At 43.6% G+C, this 23,188-nt stretch overlaps 1 protein-coding gene across 2 annotated transcripts in view; it reads left to right on the top strand.

The window, feature by feature from the left end:
• The window catches only part of MSN (moesin), a 74,572-nt gene that overhangs the window by 27,831 nt on the left and 23,553 nt on the right, over positions 1 to 23,188 (top strand). For both annotated transcript variants that reach the window (XM_037994671.2, XM_007991921.3), the window contains one exon: positions 21,644 to 21,727. In XM_037994671.2, coding sequence (XP_037850599.1) covers positions 21,665 to 21,727 — 63 coding nt within the window. In that variant the 5' untranslated portion in view covers positions 21,644 to 21,664. The remainder of the gene's footprint in view (positions 1 to 21,643; positions 21,728 to 23,188) is intronic.

The raw sequence follows: 23,188 nt of genomic DNA, 5'->3' as shown, positions 1-23,188 counted from the left end.
CTGTTGGTGAAACCCCATCTCTACTAAAAATACAAAATTAGCCATACGTGGTAGCACATGCCTGTGATCCCAGCTACTTGGGTTGCTGAGGCATGAGAATTGCTTGAACCTGGGAGGTGGAGGTTGCAGTTAGCCAAGATCATGAGATCGTGCCATTGCACTCCAGACTGGGCTGCAAGACAAAACTCCGTGTCAAAAAAAAAAAAAAAAAAAAAAAAAAAGAAAGAAAGAAAAGAAAAAACAGAAAAGAAAAGAAAAGAAAAAGAAAAAAGAAAGTATGTTGTCATGGGCTCCCTCAAGTCCTGAAGAGTGATTCCCCTGAGGTCTGTGTGAGCTAGGATGCGGAGTGCTCATTAAGCTAAGCTGGTGCCTCAGTGGGGCTGTGGGAACATAATTAGCTTCTTACCTTTATTTTATACATTAGTCCACCTTGCCTGGCTTTGTCTTCAGGGATTTCTGTCTCTGATTGTGGCCCATCTCCCCCAAATCTTATGAGCTGGCACCTAATGCCAAAGTGGTGGGAAGATCTTTAATTCATTTTCTTCTGATAAATTCTGGGAAGAGGGTCAGGAAGCTGGGAAAGGAGACGTTGATATTTAACTTCATGCCTTTGAGAGAGTTTTTGCTTGTATATTTCTCTGTGTCATTTGAAAGGAATACTTTGTGTTTCTTACCTCCGTATCCCTGTACATGCTGTCTCTCTACCCAGAACACCATGAGGCTCCTTTTCCCTTTAATCTTTTTCCTGTGATAATCTCCTTTATCCTTCAGGAGAGGTCAGCTCTATCTCAAGAAACCTTCTGCCTTCTCACCTCCCCTTGTCTCCTCACCTTCCCCATTATGGCCTGGATGCCTCTTGCTTGTGTTTCCACAGTCCACTTTAATTACCTCTATCTCTGCACTTGCTGTAGAGAATGATAATTTCTCATCCATTTATCTGCATATTTCCTCCATCTGACAAAAAATGCCCTCACGTGCTTGCTCATTCACACACACACTCACACGAATTATTTCAAAGCCTGATCTGATCCATATTGGGTGTCTGATAAAGTGGTGGTATGTGGAACCTGTATGTGTTTACATACGTCTGTGTCGATAATGTGGGTTCTTTCTGAAACACCTGAGGTAGGTAAGAGGTAGTCTTACTTGTTTTTCCAGATCTTACTAGAATTGTAGATTTTTAGGGTTTGCTTTGGATTATGGAACAATGTATGTTGCCTTGACCATTAGGGAGGCTTCTGGGTAATTTCCGTAGAGATTCTGGCTGGCCTCTTTATTGTTGTCTGAAAAAACTAGACCAAACATTCGGGGCTGAGGGTAGGATTCTTATTCTCTCCAAAGAACTGATATGAATATGTGTGTGTGGGGCTAGGTGGGTTCATGCTTGCTCACCTCAGCATTGAGGGGTGTGAAGGTTATATGTTTGTGGTGGTAGGGGTGCTAAAAACCCTTTTATTATTGCAGGATAGCTTAAATAGCTTTTACTAGTCTCAGTAAATTGTTAGCTGAATTTGTGGTTTGGAGGGAAAGATGTGGCTTTATCAACTCGAAAAAACAAAGCCAGCTTTTGGAGAAGTTATCTCAAGCTACATAGGGACCAAAACTAATAAGCTGGATGCCATGTGGTCTCTTATCTTATCCTTGCCACCAAGGGACTTTTCCAAAACAATCATAGATCCATAGAGCCCAAGAGCATTCTTTGGGCTCTCTATACCTCTGCTTCCAGGAAGGTGGTCATGACAGAAATGAAGGCTGTGAGCTATTGGCTGTAAACAAATACACCTGCAGCAGGTTATGAGGCCACCTTTCAACCTTCATTATATCCACTGGAGGTAGGTATTTTGAGAGTAGGTATTTTCTTAAAGTCTACATGGTAAACCTTGTTCCCTAATGGGGATGAGAATTGGATTAGGCTGTAAGATTAGGTGTAGGGGAACAGCAGACTGGGTGGGGGTTTGGGGACATCCTGCTTAGGGGTAGCCAGCCAAAGTCCCCCATACAAGCCCAACCAAGGATCATGCCACATTGAAGGTCTGCACTTAGTAGTGAGGCATCTGCCTTCCAACTTCTCACGTGAGTAAGGAGGCCCTCCCTGAATATTCAGATGGATGTTCAGCCACATTATTTGCTATATTTATAGGGTGGGAAGGGAAGACATGGGGGAGCCAGGGAGTCCGAGCTGTTTAGAGAGGAGAGAAGGAAGTTTCAACAATGAGTAGGTTCAGGCTGTGGTACACCCTGGCTGCGCCTTCCTCTTTGAGTTTGTCAGGGGACCTTCCTATGGCGTGAGATCATTTTCTTTTTCAAATGGGCCAAAGCCACTGTAGGCACATTTAAATCAGGGTGCTTTAACAGAAATACCAATGCTGGCATCTAAAACCCATGTGTAATGAGACTTGAGTGACACTTGGGACCTTTTTAAAAATATAATTTTCTTTTGTTTTTGTATTTCCTGGTTTGTTAATCAAGGAAGAACACTGGCATGTCATCTTCCAGTCTCCAAATGTAAGTTAAATTGTCAATTTGGGTTTTTCCAGAAAATTAATTTTTCCAGAAGTGCTTTGAATCATCATCATCTATCTGTAGGCATGGATCCTCCAATTTAGAAGGTGCTCCTAGTGTTACCTAGTTACCCTTCCTGTTCCATTCTGTGAAACTGTGAGATTTACTGTAGATTATTCAGTCTGGTCAGATAGAGAACTGCAGCTCCCTCCCCAGTCAACGAAAGCCACCTCTATGGAGGGGAAGTATGGTAATGACATTATCTTTCCTTAGGCAGCCACGTGTTCTCTGAGAACAGGATGTGGGGAGGGCTGGGCCCCAGTCACAGGGTATGGGGGTGGGCACCGGAAAATGGGCTGGTGGTAAGGCAGTGAGGATTAGTGCCTGCCTCCTTGGCTTTGAGAGGCATGAAGAACTCCTGTATTCTTGATTGTTCACTCATGTGTACACCTCACCCTCGCACATGGCATGTCTGTGTTCTTAACCTAAGAAAGACTGTACCTGAGAAACACTTTGTGTAAGAGCCCCAGCTCTTTGGCCTGCAGAAACTCAGTGAGGCGGAGTGAGTGGGTCCAGGCTGCTCACTGTACCAACCCATGCCTTGTGATTCTTTATGACAGCCTGTGGCTTCAGGCCACTTTGGCTAAGCTTTGTTGGGGATCTGGGCCCCAGTAGATAATGGGCAGCTTTGCTGCTCTTTCTCAGGGCCCCAGTTGTTTCCCTCCCCACAAATGGCTCCTTAGCTGAGGTGATTTGCATGTTCAGCTTCCTTTCAGGCCCCATCCTTCTCTTCTCCCTGCCCCCCACTGCTTCTGCTGGGGACCTTTGGTGATGTGCTGCCTGGGGTGGGGAAAAGAGGATGTAGCTAGCTTCCTGTGCAAAAGAGGGTGGGGCGCCGGCCTTCCTGCCTGTCTGCCCACCCACCCAGTGCTTGAGGAATTGCCTGAAGAGTTCAGTTCAGAGTCACCAGAGGCTGAAGGGCTTTCTTCAGAGTGGAGATTGACCTTTGCTCATGCTGGTCTTGGTCTCTCTCCACAGTTTTCTACTGTGGGAATAGCTGAACACTTTTTTCCTGAAATCACAAAGCTGAAAGGACCTTTAGAGGCCAACTAGTCCAACCACTTCACATTACAGATGCGGAAACTGAAGCCCAGAAAGTCATATAAGTGCTATAAGGAATCAGTGGCAAAGCTAGGGATGAGTAGAATTCTAGAAGGTCAGACCTAGAGCTCTCTCCCTCCCCTCAAGCTGTTAATCCAGTGGGTTACAAACTGTTTGGCTGGGCTACCTGGTGAGTTACAGCCTCCCTTCAACCAGAACAGCTCTACTTTTACATACTTCATATTTTGAAGTTTTGTGTGATTTTCAGTTTGGGAGATTGAGGAGGCAGGAAGCTGTTAAAAATGTAATAGAGTCAAAACCACTGAGTAAAACCCAGACATTACAGTTGGGAACACTCAGACCTACAGTGGGAAGGGAGTATCCCAAGTTTACTGGGATTAGATTCAGACCCAATCTCTGAACCACCATTCGTTGCTGGTTGCTCTGAGCTAATGATGTGACTCCTTCTACCACAATGACTGTTCCTACCCTGTGTTACCAATGCTCTTCTCCTGTCCCAAAGACAGCCTCTTTTGTAGCATCCTAAGACAGACCTGAAGTCCAGAGGCTGCTCAGTTTCTTGGATGAAACAAATGGTAATAGGCAAGCCTTTGGAAGGACCTTTGTGTAGACTTAAATAAGAGAAGCTTGGAAAGGTAAAGAACAGAATACTAGTAGTTAGGGAGATCAGGGTTCTAGTTCTATTTCTTTCACACTTGAGCATGTTGTTCTTTACCTCACTGAACCTCCATTTCTCCCTTCTTTAAAATGGTACTTGTCTCGGTCCTGTCTTTTTCTTACAGGGTTTAATTCAGTGAGAAAATGCATATGGGCAAGTATCTTTTAAATTGTAGAGCACTGCACACATGGGGCTAGGATTATTGTTGTATACAAGTGAGCCAGAGGCCCTGGAAGAATCTGGGTTGTATAATGGGATTGCAGGAGAAAGGAACTAAAATTTATGAAACATCTACTACATGCCAGGTACCAAGCCAGGTGCTTTTCTATTTGTAAAGGATAAAATGTCATCCTTGCAACACTCCGATGAGGTAGGCATTATTACTCCCATTTTACCTGTAGGAAAACTGAGGCTTTAAGAGGTCTAGGGACTTGTAATGTTCCACAGACTACCTCTACAGCCCAGGGTTTCTATCAGGTATTTGTGAAGAGACCTTAAGAATGCTTAAGAATGTCCTGTGGTTTCTACTGGGGCTTTCTAGCCCACTCCCTGCCTCACTCCAGCCTGTCTCCTCTGGTGGGGATGAGACTGTCTCTTGTTGGCTTCATGTCTCAGTCCTGAACTCTTTATCCTCAGATTTCCTTGGTGGTGCACTGGGCACAATTAGGTGCCCTTGTTTGACCTTTCGCTGATGGGGAGCCCTTTGGGTCAGCCACCTTTTGCCTGATAGTAAGGACGTCCTGCTACCCTGGGGTACTGGTAAGGAGAGCCAGGGATTTGTAGCTAGTCAGACAGACTTGGCTCTTGGTCAAGGTCATGCAGCTAGAAAATAGCAGTTGGTTCCTTTCTTTGAGACTCAGTTTCCTCATTCATAAAATGGGTTTAATAATGCTTAACTTGCATGTGTCTCTTGTCCAGTATGCTGGTAAATGTTTAACAATCAACTCTTTGGCAAATCCATGATTTTTACCGTTTGCCAATTCCCATGGTATAAATACTCCCACCATGGCTGATTTCAGGCTACCAATATGCAGTCCTTGGTGGAGGAGTTGGGAAGAGATGTGCATGATCAGCTCTACTGCAAGCTGGTTCTAGTGCACCATTGCTAGTCACACCTATTTTAGACTCCTACCCTCACCCTCCGACCTACTCACATCTGTATGCAAATGCAGCATCCTCTCAACCATGCCTCTTCTTTTCCTCAAGTTCCAAGAACATCAAGGAAAGGAAGAGCTTCATTTAAGGTCTGCTCCTTGCCCGAAAGTTCTTCCAGAAAGAGTGAATGTGGAGTGTTTAAGAGGCAGAGAACTCAAGAGGGCTTTGAGTGGGGCCCTAATTATAGCATCATGTTTTGACTGCTGAAGTATCTGAACTGTCTGTTTTTTCCCACTGTTTGATTCTTAGCTAGATGGGACGATGGTTGAAGATCCTGGACAATGGCCTGAGGGTGTGGTGCACTTAGCGTTCTGATTGTGATTTCAAAGTCTCCTCCTCTTCCTGCCATCTGACCATACTTTGCTGGATGCTAACCTCAAGGTCCCAGTCATGGGGATCTCTGGGCCAGAAAGCATTGTGGATGACCAGACGCCTGGTCCTGTTCTCTCATTTCAACAGCATCAGGGCCATATGTTGTTTCTTTGAACTTTTCAGATGGAAAGAATCACCTGAGGCATTTGTTAAAAATGCTAATTCCCCAGAGTCTCCTCTGGAGAGTCCAATTCAGTAAGCTTAGGGTGGTGTCTAGAAGTCTGGACTTTCTGACCAGTGCCAAATTCTTATAGTAGTAAGCTAAGTTTGGGATATACCTCATTAAGCACTGCACAACACTCCTGCCATGGTGGCATCGTTATACCCATGTAACAAATTGAAATTTAAGAGTTCATGGCTTATTATTGGTAGACCTGGATCTTGAGATCAGGTTTTCAGAACACAAAGCTATGTTGCTCTTACTACAGAGACATTACTTTAGTGCACAGTGGTGTACGTGGTGGTGTGTAGTGATGATTCTAGGTAGGGAGGAGCAGGGATAATCCCTGCACTACTTTACAAATAGGGAGGCCAAGGTACAGAGGGATTTGAGGGCAGTAGCGGAACTGACCACATCCTTGCATCCTTTATCTTTTGTGAATGTGGACTGTATTCAACCCTGGAGAGCCATTTACCAGGTCCAGCAGCCCAGATGTCTCTATAGTTGGCTTTTTTTTTTTGACAGAGTCTTGCTCCGTCGCTCATGCTGCAGGACAGTGATGTGATCTTGGCTCACTGCAACCTCCGCCTCCTGGGTTCAAGCGATTCTCCTGCCTCAGCCTCCCAAGTAGCTGGGACTACAGGAATGCGCTGCTACACCCGGCTAATTTTTGTATTTTTAGTAGAGACGGAGTTTCACCATGTTGGCCAGGCCGGTCTTGAACTCCTGGCCTCAAGTGATCCGCCCGCCTTGGCTTCCCAAAGTGCTGGGATTACAGGCGTGATCCACCGCACCCGGTCTTTCAGTTGTTCTTTACTTGTTGTGTTTCCCTTCTATCAGACATCCCTCTAGTCCTATTAACACCATCCCAGGCCAGGTGTGGTGGCTCATGCCGGTAATTCCAGCACTTTGAGAGGCAAAGGCGGGCGGATCACTTAAGGCCAGGAGTTCAAGACCAGCCTGGACAACATGGTGAAATCCCTTCTCTACTAAAAATACAAAACTTAGCCAGACATAGTGGTGGGTGCCTGTAATCCCAGCTACTTAGGAGGCTGGGGCAGGGGAATTGCTTGAACCTGGGAGATGGAGGTTGCAGTGAGCCACGATCACGCCATTGCACTCCAGCCTGGGCGACAGAGCGAGACTCTGTCTAAAACAAAACAAAACAAAACAAAAAAAACAAAAACAAAAAAACCCATAAAACACCATTCCATGAGAGGCTGGTTGGCTCGGGGGGTATAATCTATGCCACGGGCTCCCAAATCTGGCTAGGTCTTGGAATTACCTGAGTTGCTTAACTTCTGATGCATGGTCCCTACTTCTGACCTAGTAAATCAGAATCTCTGTGGACAAGGTTGGGAAATCTATATTTTAAAAATTGACCTCAGGTGATTCTGATAAGCTAGTTTGCAAACCCAGTTTGTGATCTTCTGGATACCATCTGAGGGAGTTTGGAGGTCCCAGTAGGTTGTGTTGAGGGTTGCAGACTTGTATGTGTTACTGGGACATAACTGGAGAAAATGGCAAGGCAGAATCCAGAATAAGGAGGGAAGATCAGGCAGCCTTTGAAAATAATAAGGTAGCATAGGTGCTGTGTTATGCTCTGCCTCTCCATAGGATTCTGCTTCTTGGGGAGGAAATCCCCATCCCTCTCAGGAGATAAAATATTTAAAATAATGCTGGAATATGTGTGTATTTAACTGTTGTGCACGGTTTCACATTGTCTTGCCAACTCGAAGTGTAATCACCTTTTAGTTTTCCCTGAAAGTGAGAGTCCTTTATGCTAGAAGGGCTCTTTAGGGGTCTTCTTGGGCAGCCCCTAGCCCTCTGTAGTGGAACAGGTTTTTGTTTTAAATTATTCCTAACAGGTAGGATATTCGTCATAATATGGCTAAAAGGGGAGTGGTTAGTAATCATCACATTCTACTTATGATGTGTCAAGTACTTTCATGTCTGTTATTATTATTATTTTATGTTTTTATTACTATTAAATTATTTTCTTCCTCCAGTGTCAAACATGTTCTATTATTTTAACTTAAATCTCCCAATAACCCTGTAGTGAGGTCGATATTATTAGACCCGTTTTATAGATTAGGAAACTGAATTTTAGAAAGATGAAGGTCAAAAAGGCTCCAAAGCTCAAAATGCTGATACCATTATTTCCAGAACAAGGGCTCCAGTTTTGTGGGTTCCACAGATACCAGGTTTGGTTCTTAGCTTACCAGCAAGATAGTTAGGAAGCCAACCTTAGCCTACCCCTGGGTTGAAACTAGAGCTTTGATTTGCTTTGTTTTGCCTTTTTTTTTTTTTTTTTTTTTTTTTTTGACAGGATCTCTCTCTGTTGCACAGGATAGAGGGCAGTGGCGAGATTTTGGCTCACTACAACCTCTGCCTCCTGTTTTCAAGCAAGCGATTCTCATGCCTCAGCCTCCTGAGTATTAGTAGCTGGGACTACAGGCGTGCGCTACCATGCCCAGCTAATTTTTATACTTTTTGTAGAGACAGAATTTCTCCATTTTGCCCAGGCTGGTCTTCAACTGGGCTCAAGCGGTCTGCTCACCTCACCCTCCCAAAGTGCTGGGATTACAGGCATGAGCCACCACACTCAGCTGGAAACAGAGCTTTCTGATTAGGGCCAGAAGCGTCCCCCTGCAACTGCATATTTGACTAATCCTGGCTTCAGCAGTTTTAATATTCCCATGAGCAATAGATGGAACCCAAGTTTGGGTTTGGATCAGCTCCAGTGTGCTTCAGAAGTATGATACTGGAGGTTGCTGGAGTCTGTTCCTAAGCAGAGGGAATAGAGCCCTCTTCTGGCACCCGGGGCAGAGCTGGCATATTCAGGCAGCCAAAAATGGTCAGTTTCCAGTGTACAAATACTTCCTGTGAAACTTGCTGGCAGGAAGCTGGGTCAAGCAGGAAACTGACGCTAAGAGTGAAGCTCAGCTAGGTGTGGCCCCGGATAGGGGCTTTGCCCATTTGGAGATTTACTTTATTAATGATGGACCTGCACTCCTTTTATTTCAGCAGCTTTGAAGTTTTATGGGAGTTGAACGAATCTGTTGTTCTTGGCTGCCTAGATATGAACCCATTACTCAAATTCCCTTCCTCTTTCTCTGCTCTGTGCCCTCCTCAATCCCCAGCTTGAGTCTTGGCTATGCCTGTTACTGGGGGCCTTCCCAACCAGTTGCTATTTAAGTTTTTCCAAAGGAAACAGTTCTGGAAACAAGGCTGTCTGAGTTTTCCTTCCATGGTGTTATAAAACATTTAGTCTCCCTAGAATGGGTGGTGGTGATTGTCTCACAGCCTGAAAGTTAGGCCTGCCCTCTGTTGAAAGCTAAACTTCCAAGCAGTGCCAGCTTGGAGTTTTTCACAGAAACAAATTGATCCAGCCTCCTCCACATAGTTTTTTTAGATCAATAATAGTATGCTTGAAGTATCTACTGTTTTCTAAATGCCAGGCTGGCACTATGGCTTTCTAAATAGGCTAGTAGATCAAAAGCCAGTTTTTTTGTTTGTTTGTTTTTTTGAAACGGAGTTTTGTGCTGTCACCCAGGCTGGAGTGCAGTGGCACAATCTCGGTTCACTGCAATCTCTGCCTCCCAGGTTCAAGCAATTCTCCTGTCTCAGCCTCCCTAGTAGCTAGGACTACAGGCACACGCCACCATGCCTGGCTAATTTTTTGTATTTTTAGTAGAGACAGGATTTCACTGTATTGGTCAGACTGGTCTCGAACTCCTGACCTCAGGTGATCCACCCACCTGGGCCTCCCAAAGTGCTGGGTTTACAAGCGTGAGCCATCACGCCCAGCCTCAAAAGCCAGGTTTTTAACCCCTCCTCCCACACTGCCTAGCAGCTGTGTGGCTCTGGGCCAGTGCCTCCATTTCTTTGGACCTCAGTTTCCCCAGCTGTATGTTGCAAGGTTCGAATCGAGTGATCTCTGAGGTATTTTTCAGGTCTGACAATTTGGAATTCTGGACTGTTTATTTTCTTAGAGGACAAGTTGAAGTTCAGAAGGGAGAAGCCATATGAGATTCTAGGATGCATGGGTTGAAATAATGAGAAAATGTAAAAAGGAATGGCCATGCTAAGGAGCTGGTGGGACAACCCATGTGCCTAAGAAGGAAAGATGAGTTGGGGCTGGAGAGTATTTGCCCTGGGGATATGGTTTGGCTAAGGTGATTTTGAAAGTAAGAACTGAAGTTAGGTTCAGACACTAAGGAGATGGTTTTCTTCCTGACTTTCACGTGTGGAGAGAAAAACAAGAGGGCTCTACCTGGGCCTGAGGTTGAACAAAAGGCCATGCAATTAAGGCTGGATTAACAAAGAAACTAACTTGCTAAAGTGACATCACTATCTCTGATTTTTTTTCCTTCAATTTTCACCTTTGACCTGAGCTCTGCTCCCACAGGGACGAGGTGGTTATATTTCCATTGCTAACCATCACACATATGGTAATTGGAGGAGTAACTCCCAGTCTCCAGTATGCCCTTGTCTTCCAGTTGAAATGCTTCTTGAGGAGATTTGGATGACAGGGCTGGGTCAAAACAAATAAAAGGGGACCCTTGTCTCCCATGCCCTCTGGAGCTGTTGGAGTGGTTGAAGAACTACTGCTAACCCATTAAGCTGTGAGTGAGGTTGGGTGTTCTTCTTTCTAGAAGTTACTGGGAAAAGGCATGGGCATACAAAAGGTTAACCCTAGGCAGGTCTTATGGGCCGTATTGAGAGTCTGGAAGAGGTCCTAGTAGATAACTGTACCAGTTACCACTTCCAAGTCAACAGGGAAGAGGCTGGCTTGCTGGGAAGTGAGTGAGTCAGTGAAGGAGGAGGAGGAGGAGCAGAATGGCCCCTAGGCTAAAGATTCAAAGCAAACCTTGTTTTCCCCCTTATGGAAAATAGCTGCTTGAGACAGTGCTGTCATCCAGAGAGGCAAAACAGACCAGGACCTGCCTTGCCCTGCCTTGTCCCCATTCTTAGTAGCAGGAAATGGTGGGAACTGGGGCCTAAACAATAGAGTTTAGCCTCTGACCTGATGAAGGCAGTGTGAGTGACGCTGCGATGACTATTCTTTGACCAGGGAAGATACTAGAACTCTGGGATTGCGTTAGTAGGGCTCATCCTTCCTCTGGCTTCCCTGCCCCACTTATACTTGCCTTCTTTTCTACACCAGCAGCCCCACTAAAAGCCCAGCGGGGGTGGTCCCTGGGGGAGGTGGCAGGTGGGAAATGAGGTCATTGAACTCAGACCCAATTGGGCTGACTCACAAGCTCTGCCCCAGTGAGACAAGGGGACCTTCCCAAGCAGTGCTTCCCAGATGTGCCCAGGCTTCCTATGCCAGAATGTTTGAGTCTTAGCCAAAATAGTTGCCAAGGCAGTGTCTGAAGACAACATGACAGGAGAGGTGGGTGGAGTTGTGGAAGGAGCTCCAGGAATGTCCAGAAGACCCGCCTCCACTACTTGTTGACTTAATAAATGTGACCTCAGTGATGTTAAGTGAGACTGTGTGTGATGAGGCCGACACATTGTTGGCATTCAGTAAGTGTTCATTTCCAACTTTCTGTCACCTGCCTTTATGCACTTCAGTTTTCTCATCTATGAAGTAGGGATGGTAATGTTCATCCCCTGGGCTCGGAGGTCCATGCTCCAGGCAAGTTACTTGTAATTATTTGACTTACTCTCTGCTTTTCTCTCTGACTCTTCCAAACTTCTCTCCAGGAAAGAGCCATCTTATAGTTCAGTGACATGGGGTAGGTGAGGGGAAACCATTGACAATCCCTTTTGCTGTAGCTGGGCTACTGCTCACCTGGGTGCTCCTGACAATAGGCAAAGAGAGAGTTGCTTATTTGAAACTGGCAGGCCCGGAGACCAAAGTACCTCAGCTGCTGGTGCTAAGGCAGAGGTAGTATCTGGCCTGGTTACTTCTGTGTCTCAGCCCAGCTAACTGGGGACATGAGAGAGATCCCAGTTTGTTGAAGGCTTTGGACAGTGGACCACCGAGATGAATTTGTTTGTGCTTAGCGAAGTGCTTGGTGTGGGAAGTGTCTATGTTGAATTGCTCAGTAAATAACAGTGGGCTTATTGTTCTTGGGCAACGGGTGGGAGGGCCAGGGCATGTGAGAGGATGACACTCCCCCTTCCCCAGACACACATGCAGACATTTTGTTATTGTTCCTTCAACCCTTAATGTTCTCCTGAGACACAGTCTTTGACCTCATGCTGTGCCTAGATCCTCAGGGCCTGGCTTAGGCAGGGATCTAGCCTTATAAACAGTTCTCTGCTGGGGACTACATCTTGAAATGCTACCCCACCCAGGTCAGCTCCTTTATTCCTGTCAAACTGAAGGGCTGACTGGGAATTTTCTGCCAACTTTGGAAACTTCATTTTTAGGTTCTTTCCTCCCAAACAAGACCACTGTCTTCTCTTTGGGGAGAGAGCAACATCTAGGCCCGAAAAGAAGACCATGGGTGCCCACTAAGGGTGAGCATCCAGTGGGCCCTCTGTGGCAGTGAGTCTGGGTCTGCAGCCCATCTTGCACTCTTGGATCCCAGATGAATCTAAGAGAGAACAAAGGGATATTTTTGATCAGGACTTCTATCGATCACCTTCAGGCCCCAGCTGTTACTACCCTTACTCCTTGCTACCTCTGACATGTACACAGAAAACAGGAGAGCATAGACCCATGGCCTTGTCCTCATGACTTAACATTTTTTTTTAAATTTAAATTTTAAAATTTTTATTATTTTTTAACTTTTTTTTAATTTAAATTTTTAAAATTTTATTATTTTTTAACCTTTTTTTTTTTTTTTTTAAATAGAGATGGTCTTGCTATATTGCCCAGGCTGATCTCTAGCTCCTGGCTTCAAGCTGTCCTCCCACCTTGGTCCCCCAAAGTGTTGAGATTTACAGATGTGAGCTGCCGTACCCAGCCTAATTTTGATTTTTTTAACCTGATACATATTAATAAATGCGTACATAAATTGTACATATTTATGGGGTACATAGCAGTGTTTCGATATATACAATATATAGTGATCAGATCAGGGTAATTAGCATACCATCATCTCAAACATTTATCATTTCTTTTTTTGAGACAGGGTCTCACTCTGTCGCCCAGGCTGGAGTGCAGTGGTATGATCTTGGCTAACTGCAACCTCTGCCTCCCAGATTTAAGCGATTCTCCTGCCTCAGCCTCCTGAGTAGCTGGGATTATAGGTGTGTGCCACCATGCCCAGCTAATTTTTGTATTTTTAGTTGAGGTGGGGTTTTGCCATGTTGGCCAGGATGGTCTTGGACTCCTGGCCTCAAGTGATCCACCCGCCTTGGCCTCTCAAAGTGCGGGGATTACAGGTGTGAGACACCATGCTCGGCCGGGTGTTTAACTTTCTGTGCCTGGCTTATTTCACTTAACATAATGTCCTTCAGGCTTATCCCTGTTGCTGCAAATGACAGGATTTTATTTATTTATTTATTTATTTATTTTGAGACGGAGTCTTGCTCTGTTGCCCAGGCTGGAGTGCAGTGGCATGATCTTGGCGCACTGCAACTTCTGCCTCTCAGGTTCAAGCGATTCTCCTGCCTCAGGCTCCTGAGTAGCTGGGATTATAGGCACACGCCATCACACCTGGCTAATTTTTGTATTTTTAGTAGAGAAGGGGTTTCACTGTGTTGGCTAGGCTGGTCTTGAACTCCTGACTTCAGGTGATCCACCCATCTCGGCCACCCAAAGTGCTGGGATTACAGGCATGAGCCACTGTGCTTGGCCAGGATTTCATTTTTTATGGCTGAATAATATTGCATTATGTATATATGCCACATTTTCTTTTCTTTTCTTTCTTTCTTTCTTTTTTTTTTTTTTTTTTTTTTTTTTTTTTTGAGACAGAGTCTCACTCTCTTGGCCAGGCTGGAGTGCAGTGGCACAATCTGGGCTCACTGCAGCCTCCGCCTCCCGGGCTCAAGTGATTCTCCTGCCTCAGCCTCCTGAGTAGCTGGGATTACAAGCATATGCCACCACGCCCGGCTAATTTGCCACATTTTCTTTATCCATTCATCTGGTTTTGCACACTTGGGTTGATTCCATATCTTGGCTATTGTGATGTGGTGATGCAGTAAACATGAGGGTGCAGATATCTCTTCAATATACTGATTTTTTTTTCCCTTTGGATAAATGCCTAGTTGTGGGATTGCTGGATCATATGGTAGTCCTATTTTTAGTTTTCTGAGAAACCTCCATACTGTTGTCCATAGTGGTTATACTGGTTTACATTCTTGCTAACAGGACTCACATTTGCTTCTGAGTTAAGTGGAGACAGGAATGGGAATTCTTTTGTGTTTGTTTTTCTTTCCAATTTTTTAAAAACCTAAAATTATTTATCTCCACAATGAAGTTCAGGAAACCTCAGGCTGCTGTCCCTGGGGAAGAAGACACAGTGGAATGGCAGAAACCCAGAGTAGGGATTCAGAAAAAAATAGGTTCTGGTTGGGTTTCAGCTCACACTTTCAGATTTTGGTAGAGCCCTTGTACTAGGGTGATCCACTAGGAGGGAGGAAGCATGGGCAACCCTAGCCTCTCTGACATGCTTATTCATCATTCAGGATGGGCCCTTCTTTACCAACTGATTTATTTAAGAAATATTTGTTTAACGAATATTTGATTACATACTTTGGGCCAGCACTGGGCTCCACCCTTGATTGGTGCCCTGAAGATGCTGGATTGGCATGATCTACAATTGACATGATCTGTACGAGACACTGGCTTGCTTCCTTTGAAAATTATTTCCAATATTGAGAATTAAAGGGAACTTGTGGGTTTTGGAATATGTCCCTGGAATCCCACCCCTTCCCCTTTCCTTAATTTCCTTCCTGGGTGTTTTCTTCCAAAAGCCCAGCTCTGATTGTGCCCCACTCTGCCTGGAACTTCTAGACTGGCTGGCCACTGCCAACAGGATTAAGGCCCAGCCTTCTAGCATAGCCTTCAATGCCCTCTACCTACCTTCCTAGACTCTGCCCTCTCTTCACTTTGCAGGCCTCATTCACCCTGGAGTAGGTGTATATACTGACTTCTATAGGGGCCATCTGCGTCCTTGCCTCCCTCTGGGCCATCATACATGTTGTTTTCTCTATCTGGGACATTTGAGTGCTCTTGTCCCTACCCACACAGTCTTTCTTTTCCACAATCCAACTTATTCTTTGGAATCAGTGCAAACACCACTTTGAACTGTGGTTCCTAATTTCCATGAAAGGTTTCCTCTGTTCTTCTGTTATGGCACTTCTCAGGGTCTCCCTTGTACATTTTAGTTTTTGTGTTTTTCAGTAAGTGCTTTGAGATCAGGGACTGGTTCTACTGCTCTGTTCCAACCATAGTTCCTTAAACATTGTGTTCCATTAATATTGGGTGAATTGAAATGAATTTATAGGAAGCTCCTTAACCTGGAGTCTTCAGACCTCTATGGGGTCCATGGATAGAATTTGAAATAGGAAGGATATATGAACTTGGATGGAGGAAAATAACTTATTTGGTTTTTTTTACCAACCTCTCCTTTGTAATTTAGCCATTTGTTCAATTATGAATGTAGGCAAATAAAAATAAAAATAAAAATAAAAATAAAAATAAAATAAAGGCAGCAGTAATAGCAGTACCCATGACCTTGTTACCAACTCTTAGGTTGTGGAGTGTTTTCCTGGATTCTACCGTTTTTTTTTTTTTTAGTTTACTTAATAATAGAAGTTTATATAGAAACTATCTAATATACTTCTTTTTTTTTTTTAGATGAAGTCATGCTCTGTCACCGAGGCTGGAGTGCAGTGATGTGATCTCGGCTCACTGCAGCCTCTGCCTCCTGGGTTCAAGCGATTTTCCTGCCTCAGCTTCCGGAGTAGCTGGGACTGCAGGCATGCACCATCATGCCCGGCTAATTTTTGTATTATTGTTATTTTTTTTTTGAGGTGGAGTTTTGCTCTTTTTTCCCAGGCTGGAGTGCAATGGCATGATCTCAGCTCACTGCAACCTCTGCCTCCCAGGTTCAAGCGATTCTCCTACCTCAGCCTCCCAAGTAGCTGGGATTATAGTCATGCCCTACTATGCCCAGCTAATTTTTTGTATTTTTAGTAGAGGTGGGGTTTCACCATGTTTGTCAGCTGGTCTTGAACTCCAGACATCAGGTGATCCACCTGCCTCGGCCTCCCAAAGTGCTGGGATTATAGGCGTGAGCCACCGTGCCTGGCCTAATTTTTGCATTTTTAGTAGAGATGGGGTTTCACCATGTTGGCCACGCTGGTTTCGAACTCCTGACCTCAAGTAATTTGCCTGTCTTGGCCTCCCAAAGTCCTGGGGTTACAGGCGTGAGACACCACACCTGGCCCCTAATATACATATTTTTATATCACAATTAGTTATTGTATATTTGTCAAAATATATTATTTGTGCTCAATACATGTTTGAAATTACAGTGGCAATAACTAACTAATAAGACCTAGTGCTAGGTAATTACTTAATGTGGCAATAAGCACATATTATTAGATTTTGATTTACATTTCAACTGTTTCAATATAATTTTGTTTTATTGTGTCTACTTTATTTCATGCATTTACAAATATTCTGAGAAGGGGTCCATAGGCTTCACTAGACAGGTCAGAATGATTCATGGCACAAAAAAGTCAAGATGTCAAATATCCCCATCTCTGTGTGTGTATATTATGCTGTATCTATCTCCAATATCCCCTTGTTTGGTATCCATTCATTTAGCCAACATCTTGTGTGAGTACCCATTGAATCTTGAGTACTGGAAAGTAAGATGTAAACTTTGAGGTGAGAATGAAGCCTATTGTTCTAAAAGCTCACTGCCCCCTTTCTATTCTCTCCTGTCCCTTCAGTCAGTGGTGTTTTGAGGTCACCCCTGACCTGGCTCAAGGGTGATTTGCGGCTGGATATAGCATGGTGCCCTTCAAATTCCAGTCCAATGGCCCCATCCTACTTTATGAGGGCCCATTCTATAGGGGTCACTGACTTGGCAGGAAGCCTAGGGTAGTACCAAATCAAAGTGGCTAACCTTGCCTTACTCCCACTGGGGTACTTGCCTTACTTGTTCCTGCCTTCAGGGCCTTTCCTGTCCCATTGTCAATCCTAAAATAGATTTCCTCCTTGGCTCCCTAGTGAGATTTATTTACAAAGTTGTTTTCTGGGCCTGATCCTCATAGTAATTGTTTATCTGGCAAAATGGCTGCCTGGCCCCCTCTTCCCTGCTCCTGACCCGTGTGTCCAGGAAAGTCCTAGGGGTTCAAAGACTGATAAGGCTTAATGTCTTACTCACTCCATGGAAATTTGCATCTTTGGCAATACTATATCTAGTGCTTCCCCTCAATACTATTAGTAGTATGTGACCACCTTAGAAAATGTAGATTTTTTTTTTTAGTTTAAAGAAGGGAGAAAGCATCCATAAGATCACCACCCCAAAACCAAGCCTGACTATTACTTGGACAAGATTCCAATCATCCCTCTATGTATACATTTTACAAAGTTGAGCTCATGGACTCTATGAAATACTGTTTACACTTCCTCATTCAATATTACTAAAGTGTCTTCCCTAAGCATGAAATTGTCTTCATAAAGGTTTTGTATGACCATATAACAAGCCATCTTGTGGCTGTACTATATACATTATTTAAGCAAAATGTCTAACAACTAAAAATCAATCTTTTATTTCTTTTAATAGTAGACTTTTGCACTCTGTAAGAGGAGTTTAGTATATTGGTTTACATTGTGAGGTTTGGATTTAGACCTGGATTCAAACCCTGTCTCCCCTGCTTAATAGCAATGCGACTTTAGACAAATACCTATTTCTTTATCTCCAATGTGGAGATAATGCTCTACTTCACAGGGTGATTATTGATATTAAATGGGGTAGTACATATGAAGTGCCTGGTGAGTAGCAAGTGTTGATACAGGAAAGCTGCTGCCTGTTACTATTACTACTGCTACCATTACTACTGAGTTTTCAACCAAAGGAATAAATCTCTAATTATGACATTTCAGCTATCATTGACCTAGGTTTGGGGATCTATTTGTAAAGGTGGTGAATATTTTTTCTAGTGACCGTGAAGTCATATGTGTGTGGCTGTCTCTTATTTTGGTCTGGGCCTGTTTCTGGACCTTTGTCTCCCTACTGACTTGGCTTTGGTAGCACCTCTATGCTGCCCATACCCACCTCTACTGAGGCCCCCTTCCCCTCTTGAGCCTAAGAAAGCCAATGGGACATAAATATAGGAAGCATTAACAATGCAAGGCAGTATATAGAACCACAGACATCAGCACTGAAATGGTCTTTGGACCATTTATCTTGTTTAATTGGCTGCCCTTCATCTCATTCCTGCCTTTGCACAGGTGAGGGAAACTAAGGCCCAAGAAAAGGACAGGAGTTATCTACGGTTGTAGATTTGACCAGTTACATGCTAGGCTTGGAATCCAGTGTTCTTCTTTGTTTTTAATTTTTATTTTAAGTTCAAGGGTACATGTGCAGGTTTGTCATATAGGTAAACTCGTGTCATGGGGATTCATTGTACAGATCATTTTATCGCCCAGGTATTAAGCCTAGTACTCATTAGTTATTAATATTTTTTCCTAATCATCTCCCTTCTCCCACCCTCCACCTTCTGTGTGTCCATGTGTTCTCATCATTTAACTCCCACTTATAAGTGAGAACATGTGGTATTCTGCAACCTCTGCCTCTCGGGTTAAAGCGATTCTCATGCCTCAACCACCAAAGTAGCTGGGATTACAGGTGTGTACCTCCTTGCCTGGCTAATTTTTGTATTTTTAGTAGAGGTGGGGTTTTGCTATATTGTCCAGGTTGGTCTAGAACTCCTGGCCTCAAGGGATGTGTCCACCTTGGCCTCCTAAAGTGCTGGGATTACAGGTGTGAGCCACTACGCCCAGCCTGGCATTTGATTTTCTGTTCCTGCATTAGTTTGCTAAGGATAATGACTTATATTCCATTCATGTTCCTGCAAAGGATATGATCTTGTTGTTTTTTATGGCTGCATAGTATCATACATTTCCTTTATCCAGTCTACCATTGATTGGCATTTAGGTTGATTCCATGTCATTGCTATTGTAAATAGTGCTTCAATGCACATGTGCGTGCATGCATCTTTATGATAGAATGATTTATATTCCTTTGGGTATATACCCAGCAATGAGATTGCTGGGTTGAATGGTAGTTTTGTTTTCAGGTCTTTGAGAAATTGCCACACTGTTTTCTACTATGGTTGAACTAATTTACACTCCCACCAACAGTGTATAAGGGTTCCCTTTTCTTTGCAATCTCACCAGCACCTGTTTTTTTATTATTATTATTTTTTAATAGTAGCCATTCTGACTTGTGTGAGGTGGTATCTCATTGTGGTTTTGATTTGCATTTCTCTAATGATGTTAGTTTGTTATATATGCTGCTTGGCCACATGTATGTCTTCTTTTGAAAAGTATCTCTTCATATCCTTTGCCCACATTTTAATGGGGTGTTTGTTTTTTTTCTTGTAAATTTGTTAAAGTTCCCTATAGATGCTGGATATTAGACCTTTGTAAGTTGCATAGTTTGCAAATATTTTATCTGGTTCCATAAGTTGCCTATTTACTCTGCTGATGGTTTCTTTTGCTGTGCAGAAGCTCTTTAGTTTAGTTAGATCCCATTTGTCAATTTTCGCTTTTGCTTCAATTGCTTTTGGCATCTTCGTTATGAAATCTTTGTCCATTCCTATGTCCACAACAGTATTGCCTAGGTTTTCTTTCAGGATTTTTTTAATTTTTGAGTTTTACATTACTTTTACATTTAAATCTTTAATACATCTAGAGTTTATTTTTAAATATGGCATAAGGATGGGGTCCAGTTTCAATCTTCTGCATGTAGCTAACCAGTTATCCCAGCACCGTTTATTGAATTGGGAGTCCTTTTTCCATTGCTTGTTTTTGTGGACTTTGTCAAATATCAGATGGTTGTAGGTGCGTGGCCTTATTTCTGGGCTATTCTACTCCATTGGTCTCTGTCTGTTTTTGTACCAGGACAATGCTGTTTTGGTTACTGTAGCCCTCTAGTATCATTTGAAGTTGGGTAGCATGATGCCTCCAGCTTTGTTCTTTTTGCTTAGGATTGCCATGGTTATTCAAGCTGCTTTTTTTTGTTTCCACATGAATTTTAAAACAGTTTTTCCTTGTTCTGTGAAGAATGTCATTGGTAGTTTGATAGGAATAGCATTGAGACTATTCTATAAATTGCTTTGGGCAGTATCACCATTTTAATGATATTGATTCTTCCTATTCATGAGCATGGACTGTTTCTCCATTTGTTTGTGTCATCTCTGATTTCTTTGAGCAGTGGTTTATAGTTCTCCTTGTAGAGATCTTTCACTTCCCTAGTTAGCTGTATTCCTAGGCATTTATTCCTTTGTGACAGTTCTGAATGGGATTGCCTTCCTGATTTGGCTCTTGGCTTGACTGGTGTTGGTGTATGTGAATGCTAGTGACTTTTGTATGTTGATTTTTGTATACTGAGACTTTGCTGAAGTTGTTTATCAGATTAAGGAGCTTTTTGGCTGAGACTATTGGAGTTTCTAGATATAGGATCATGCCATCTGCAAACAAGGATAGTTTGACTTCCTCTCCTCTTGCTTGGATGCCCTCTATTTCTTTCTCTGGTCTGATTGCTCTGGCCAGGACTTCTAATACTGTGTTGAATATGAGTGGGTGAGAGAGGGCATTCTTGTCTTGTATCGGTTTTAAAAGGGAATGCTTCCAGCTGTGGCCCATTCGGTGTGATGTTGGTTGTGGGTTTGTCAGATGGCTCTTACTATTTTGAGGTATGCTCCTTCAATACCTAGTTTATTGAGAACTTTTAACACGAAGGGGTGTTGGATATTCCTGAAAGCTTTTTCTGCCCTTTAGATTATCATGTGGAACCCAGTGCTCCTTATCCTGCTATTAATTTGCCTCTGCAATTGTTTACCAGTGCTGTAGATAATCCAGGTAGATCAGAGGTGAGAAGAGAACCCTGTGAGCTGAAGCTGGCTAGTATAGATGGAAAGGCCTTCCTGGAAGAAGTACAGTTATCATTTGCCTGCTCTTAGTTGTAGGATGATTTGCATTCTTTTTTAAAATTTTTTTTCTAGACAAAGTCTCACTCTGTTGCCCAGGTTGGAGTACAGTGGTGTGATCTCGGCTCACTGCAACTTCTACCTTCTGGGTTCCAGCAATTCTCATACCCCAGCCTCCCAAGTAGCTTTAACTACAGGTGTGCACTACCATGCCTGGCTAATTTTTGTATTTTTAGTAGAGATGGGGTTTTGCCATGTTGCCCAGGCTGATCTCAAACTCCTGGCCTCAAGCAATCTACCCACCTCAGCCTCCCAAAGTGCTGGGATAACAGACATGAGGCACTGCACCCAGCCTACATTCTTATCTGTTCTTTGGTAAGTATTGCTCTGTGACTGTGTTGTTTGTCTTCAGTAAGCTGCTTGGGAGCAGGGGTTGTGTTCGGGTCAATATTCTCCCTTCATCCCTGTCAATATCCAAGTTGCTCAGGCTCTTAGCATCCTAGCTCTCTCCTTTGTGGTTGAGCAAAGACACTTGTCTCAGGCTCTGTTGAACACAGAGCCAGATGACTAACCTGCTTCCTTTGATCTCATCCTAGATCAGTGTGCGTGTGACCACCATGGATGCAGAGCTGGAGTTTGCCATCCAGCCCAACACCACCGGGAAGCAGCTATTTGACCAGGTAAGGTGGAGATTCCTTAGCCTCCTCTCCTTCTCCCAATAGCTTCCACCACAATGCCAACAATCCATGCCTTTTGCCTCTTGTCAAAGAATCTCTCTTCCTGTTCACTCCAAGATAGGTCAAAATGAAGGCTGATTCCAGCCTTAATATAAAAGGAGGCAAAGTTTAACTTTGGCAACCTGCACCCTATGGTCCTGATTAATTTTATCTTTGGTCCTGAATAAGGGAGAAAAGAAAAGGGTGTATATTCTATGCTAGATGCTTTAAAAATCTTAGCATATGGAGCCTTCCTTTCAACTCTGAAACATGTAAGTGATGTCTTCTCCATTTTAATGATGAGGCTCAGAAGTTAAATAAATTAATTGCACCCAAATGATATTTGACTGGGATTTGCACCCTATATTCTTGCCACTGCACCACACTGCCTCTGTCTCATGTTTTTACTTCCTAGTAGAAGGAAACTAACTTACTCTCCTCGAAGTAGTAAGCTCTATGTACATTTCTCTCAAAAGAATGTTGGGACTTAGGGCAACATGGGAGGTGATAGATGCAGTAGGAGGCTGTTTCATCTCCTGCAGGCATGCCATGAAGATAATTGCTTACTCACCATAGTGAAGTGGTCATTCCCATCTCCAACCCAAGGGATGTCCCTTTGTTGTGAATCATTATTGTCAGAAAGGATGTACTATATACTATAATAAACAGATGGGAGCTACAGACATTTTTTGCATTCAAGGGAATGTGCCATCTGTGGCCAGACTTCTAGGAGCAAAAATGAGGCTCCCATTTCCAGAGGCTGGGACCTCACCAGACAGGCCATTATCCCATTTCTCCACCAGCCTCCAATGAGGTAGAGGTCTGAGTTATTGTCTGGGATGTTAGGCTGCATATCACCCTGATGGATTCTCCAGGCCCTCTTGCTTCCCTTTCTTCCTTGCTCTCTGTATCCTTCTACCATATGAGAACTTCCCCAGGGTTAGGGAGAGGAAGAAAGAAAGAAGGAGGTTGTGTTCAAATAAGCTAATTCTATTCCTGTGAATACTCCTGACTGGTGAGAGAAAAGACAAGAGTAGAATGGAGACAGGGGTAGGAGAGGGCTAGAAATTTGAGAACAGCTTGTGTACGCCTTCTGAGTTCTTATTACATAGAGTGGGAAAATTATTTTCTGTGGCTAATAGAGATGAGAGTTAACATTTATCCAGGACTCAGTGTATGCTAAGTATTATGATAAGCATTTGACTATAACAAAGCTCTGTGAGTGCATGAATTAGTACTGGCACATTTTGCAGATGAGGATGCAAAATCCTCATTTTCCTAGTTAGACCCTGGGAAAATTATTGAACTCTCTGGGTTGGTATCCTCATCCCCCCAACCGCCGCCTACAAAAAAAAAAAAAAATCTAATACTTACCTTACAGGATTTTTGTGAGTATATTATGTTTTGTATCTTACCTGTTACTCA

This window comes from Chlorocebus sabaeus, chromosome X (genome assembly GCF_047675955.1).
Source record: "Chlorocebus sabaeus isolate Y175 chromosome X, mChlSab1.0.hap1, whole genome shotgun sequence".
Lineage (NCBI taxonomy): Eukaryota > Metazoa > Chordata > Mammalia > Primates > Cercopithecidae > Chlorocebus > Chlorocebus sabaeus.
The sequence above is the reverse complement of the archived record's forward strand: the minus strand, read 5'-3'. Positions and strand labels throughout refer to the sequence as shown.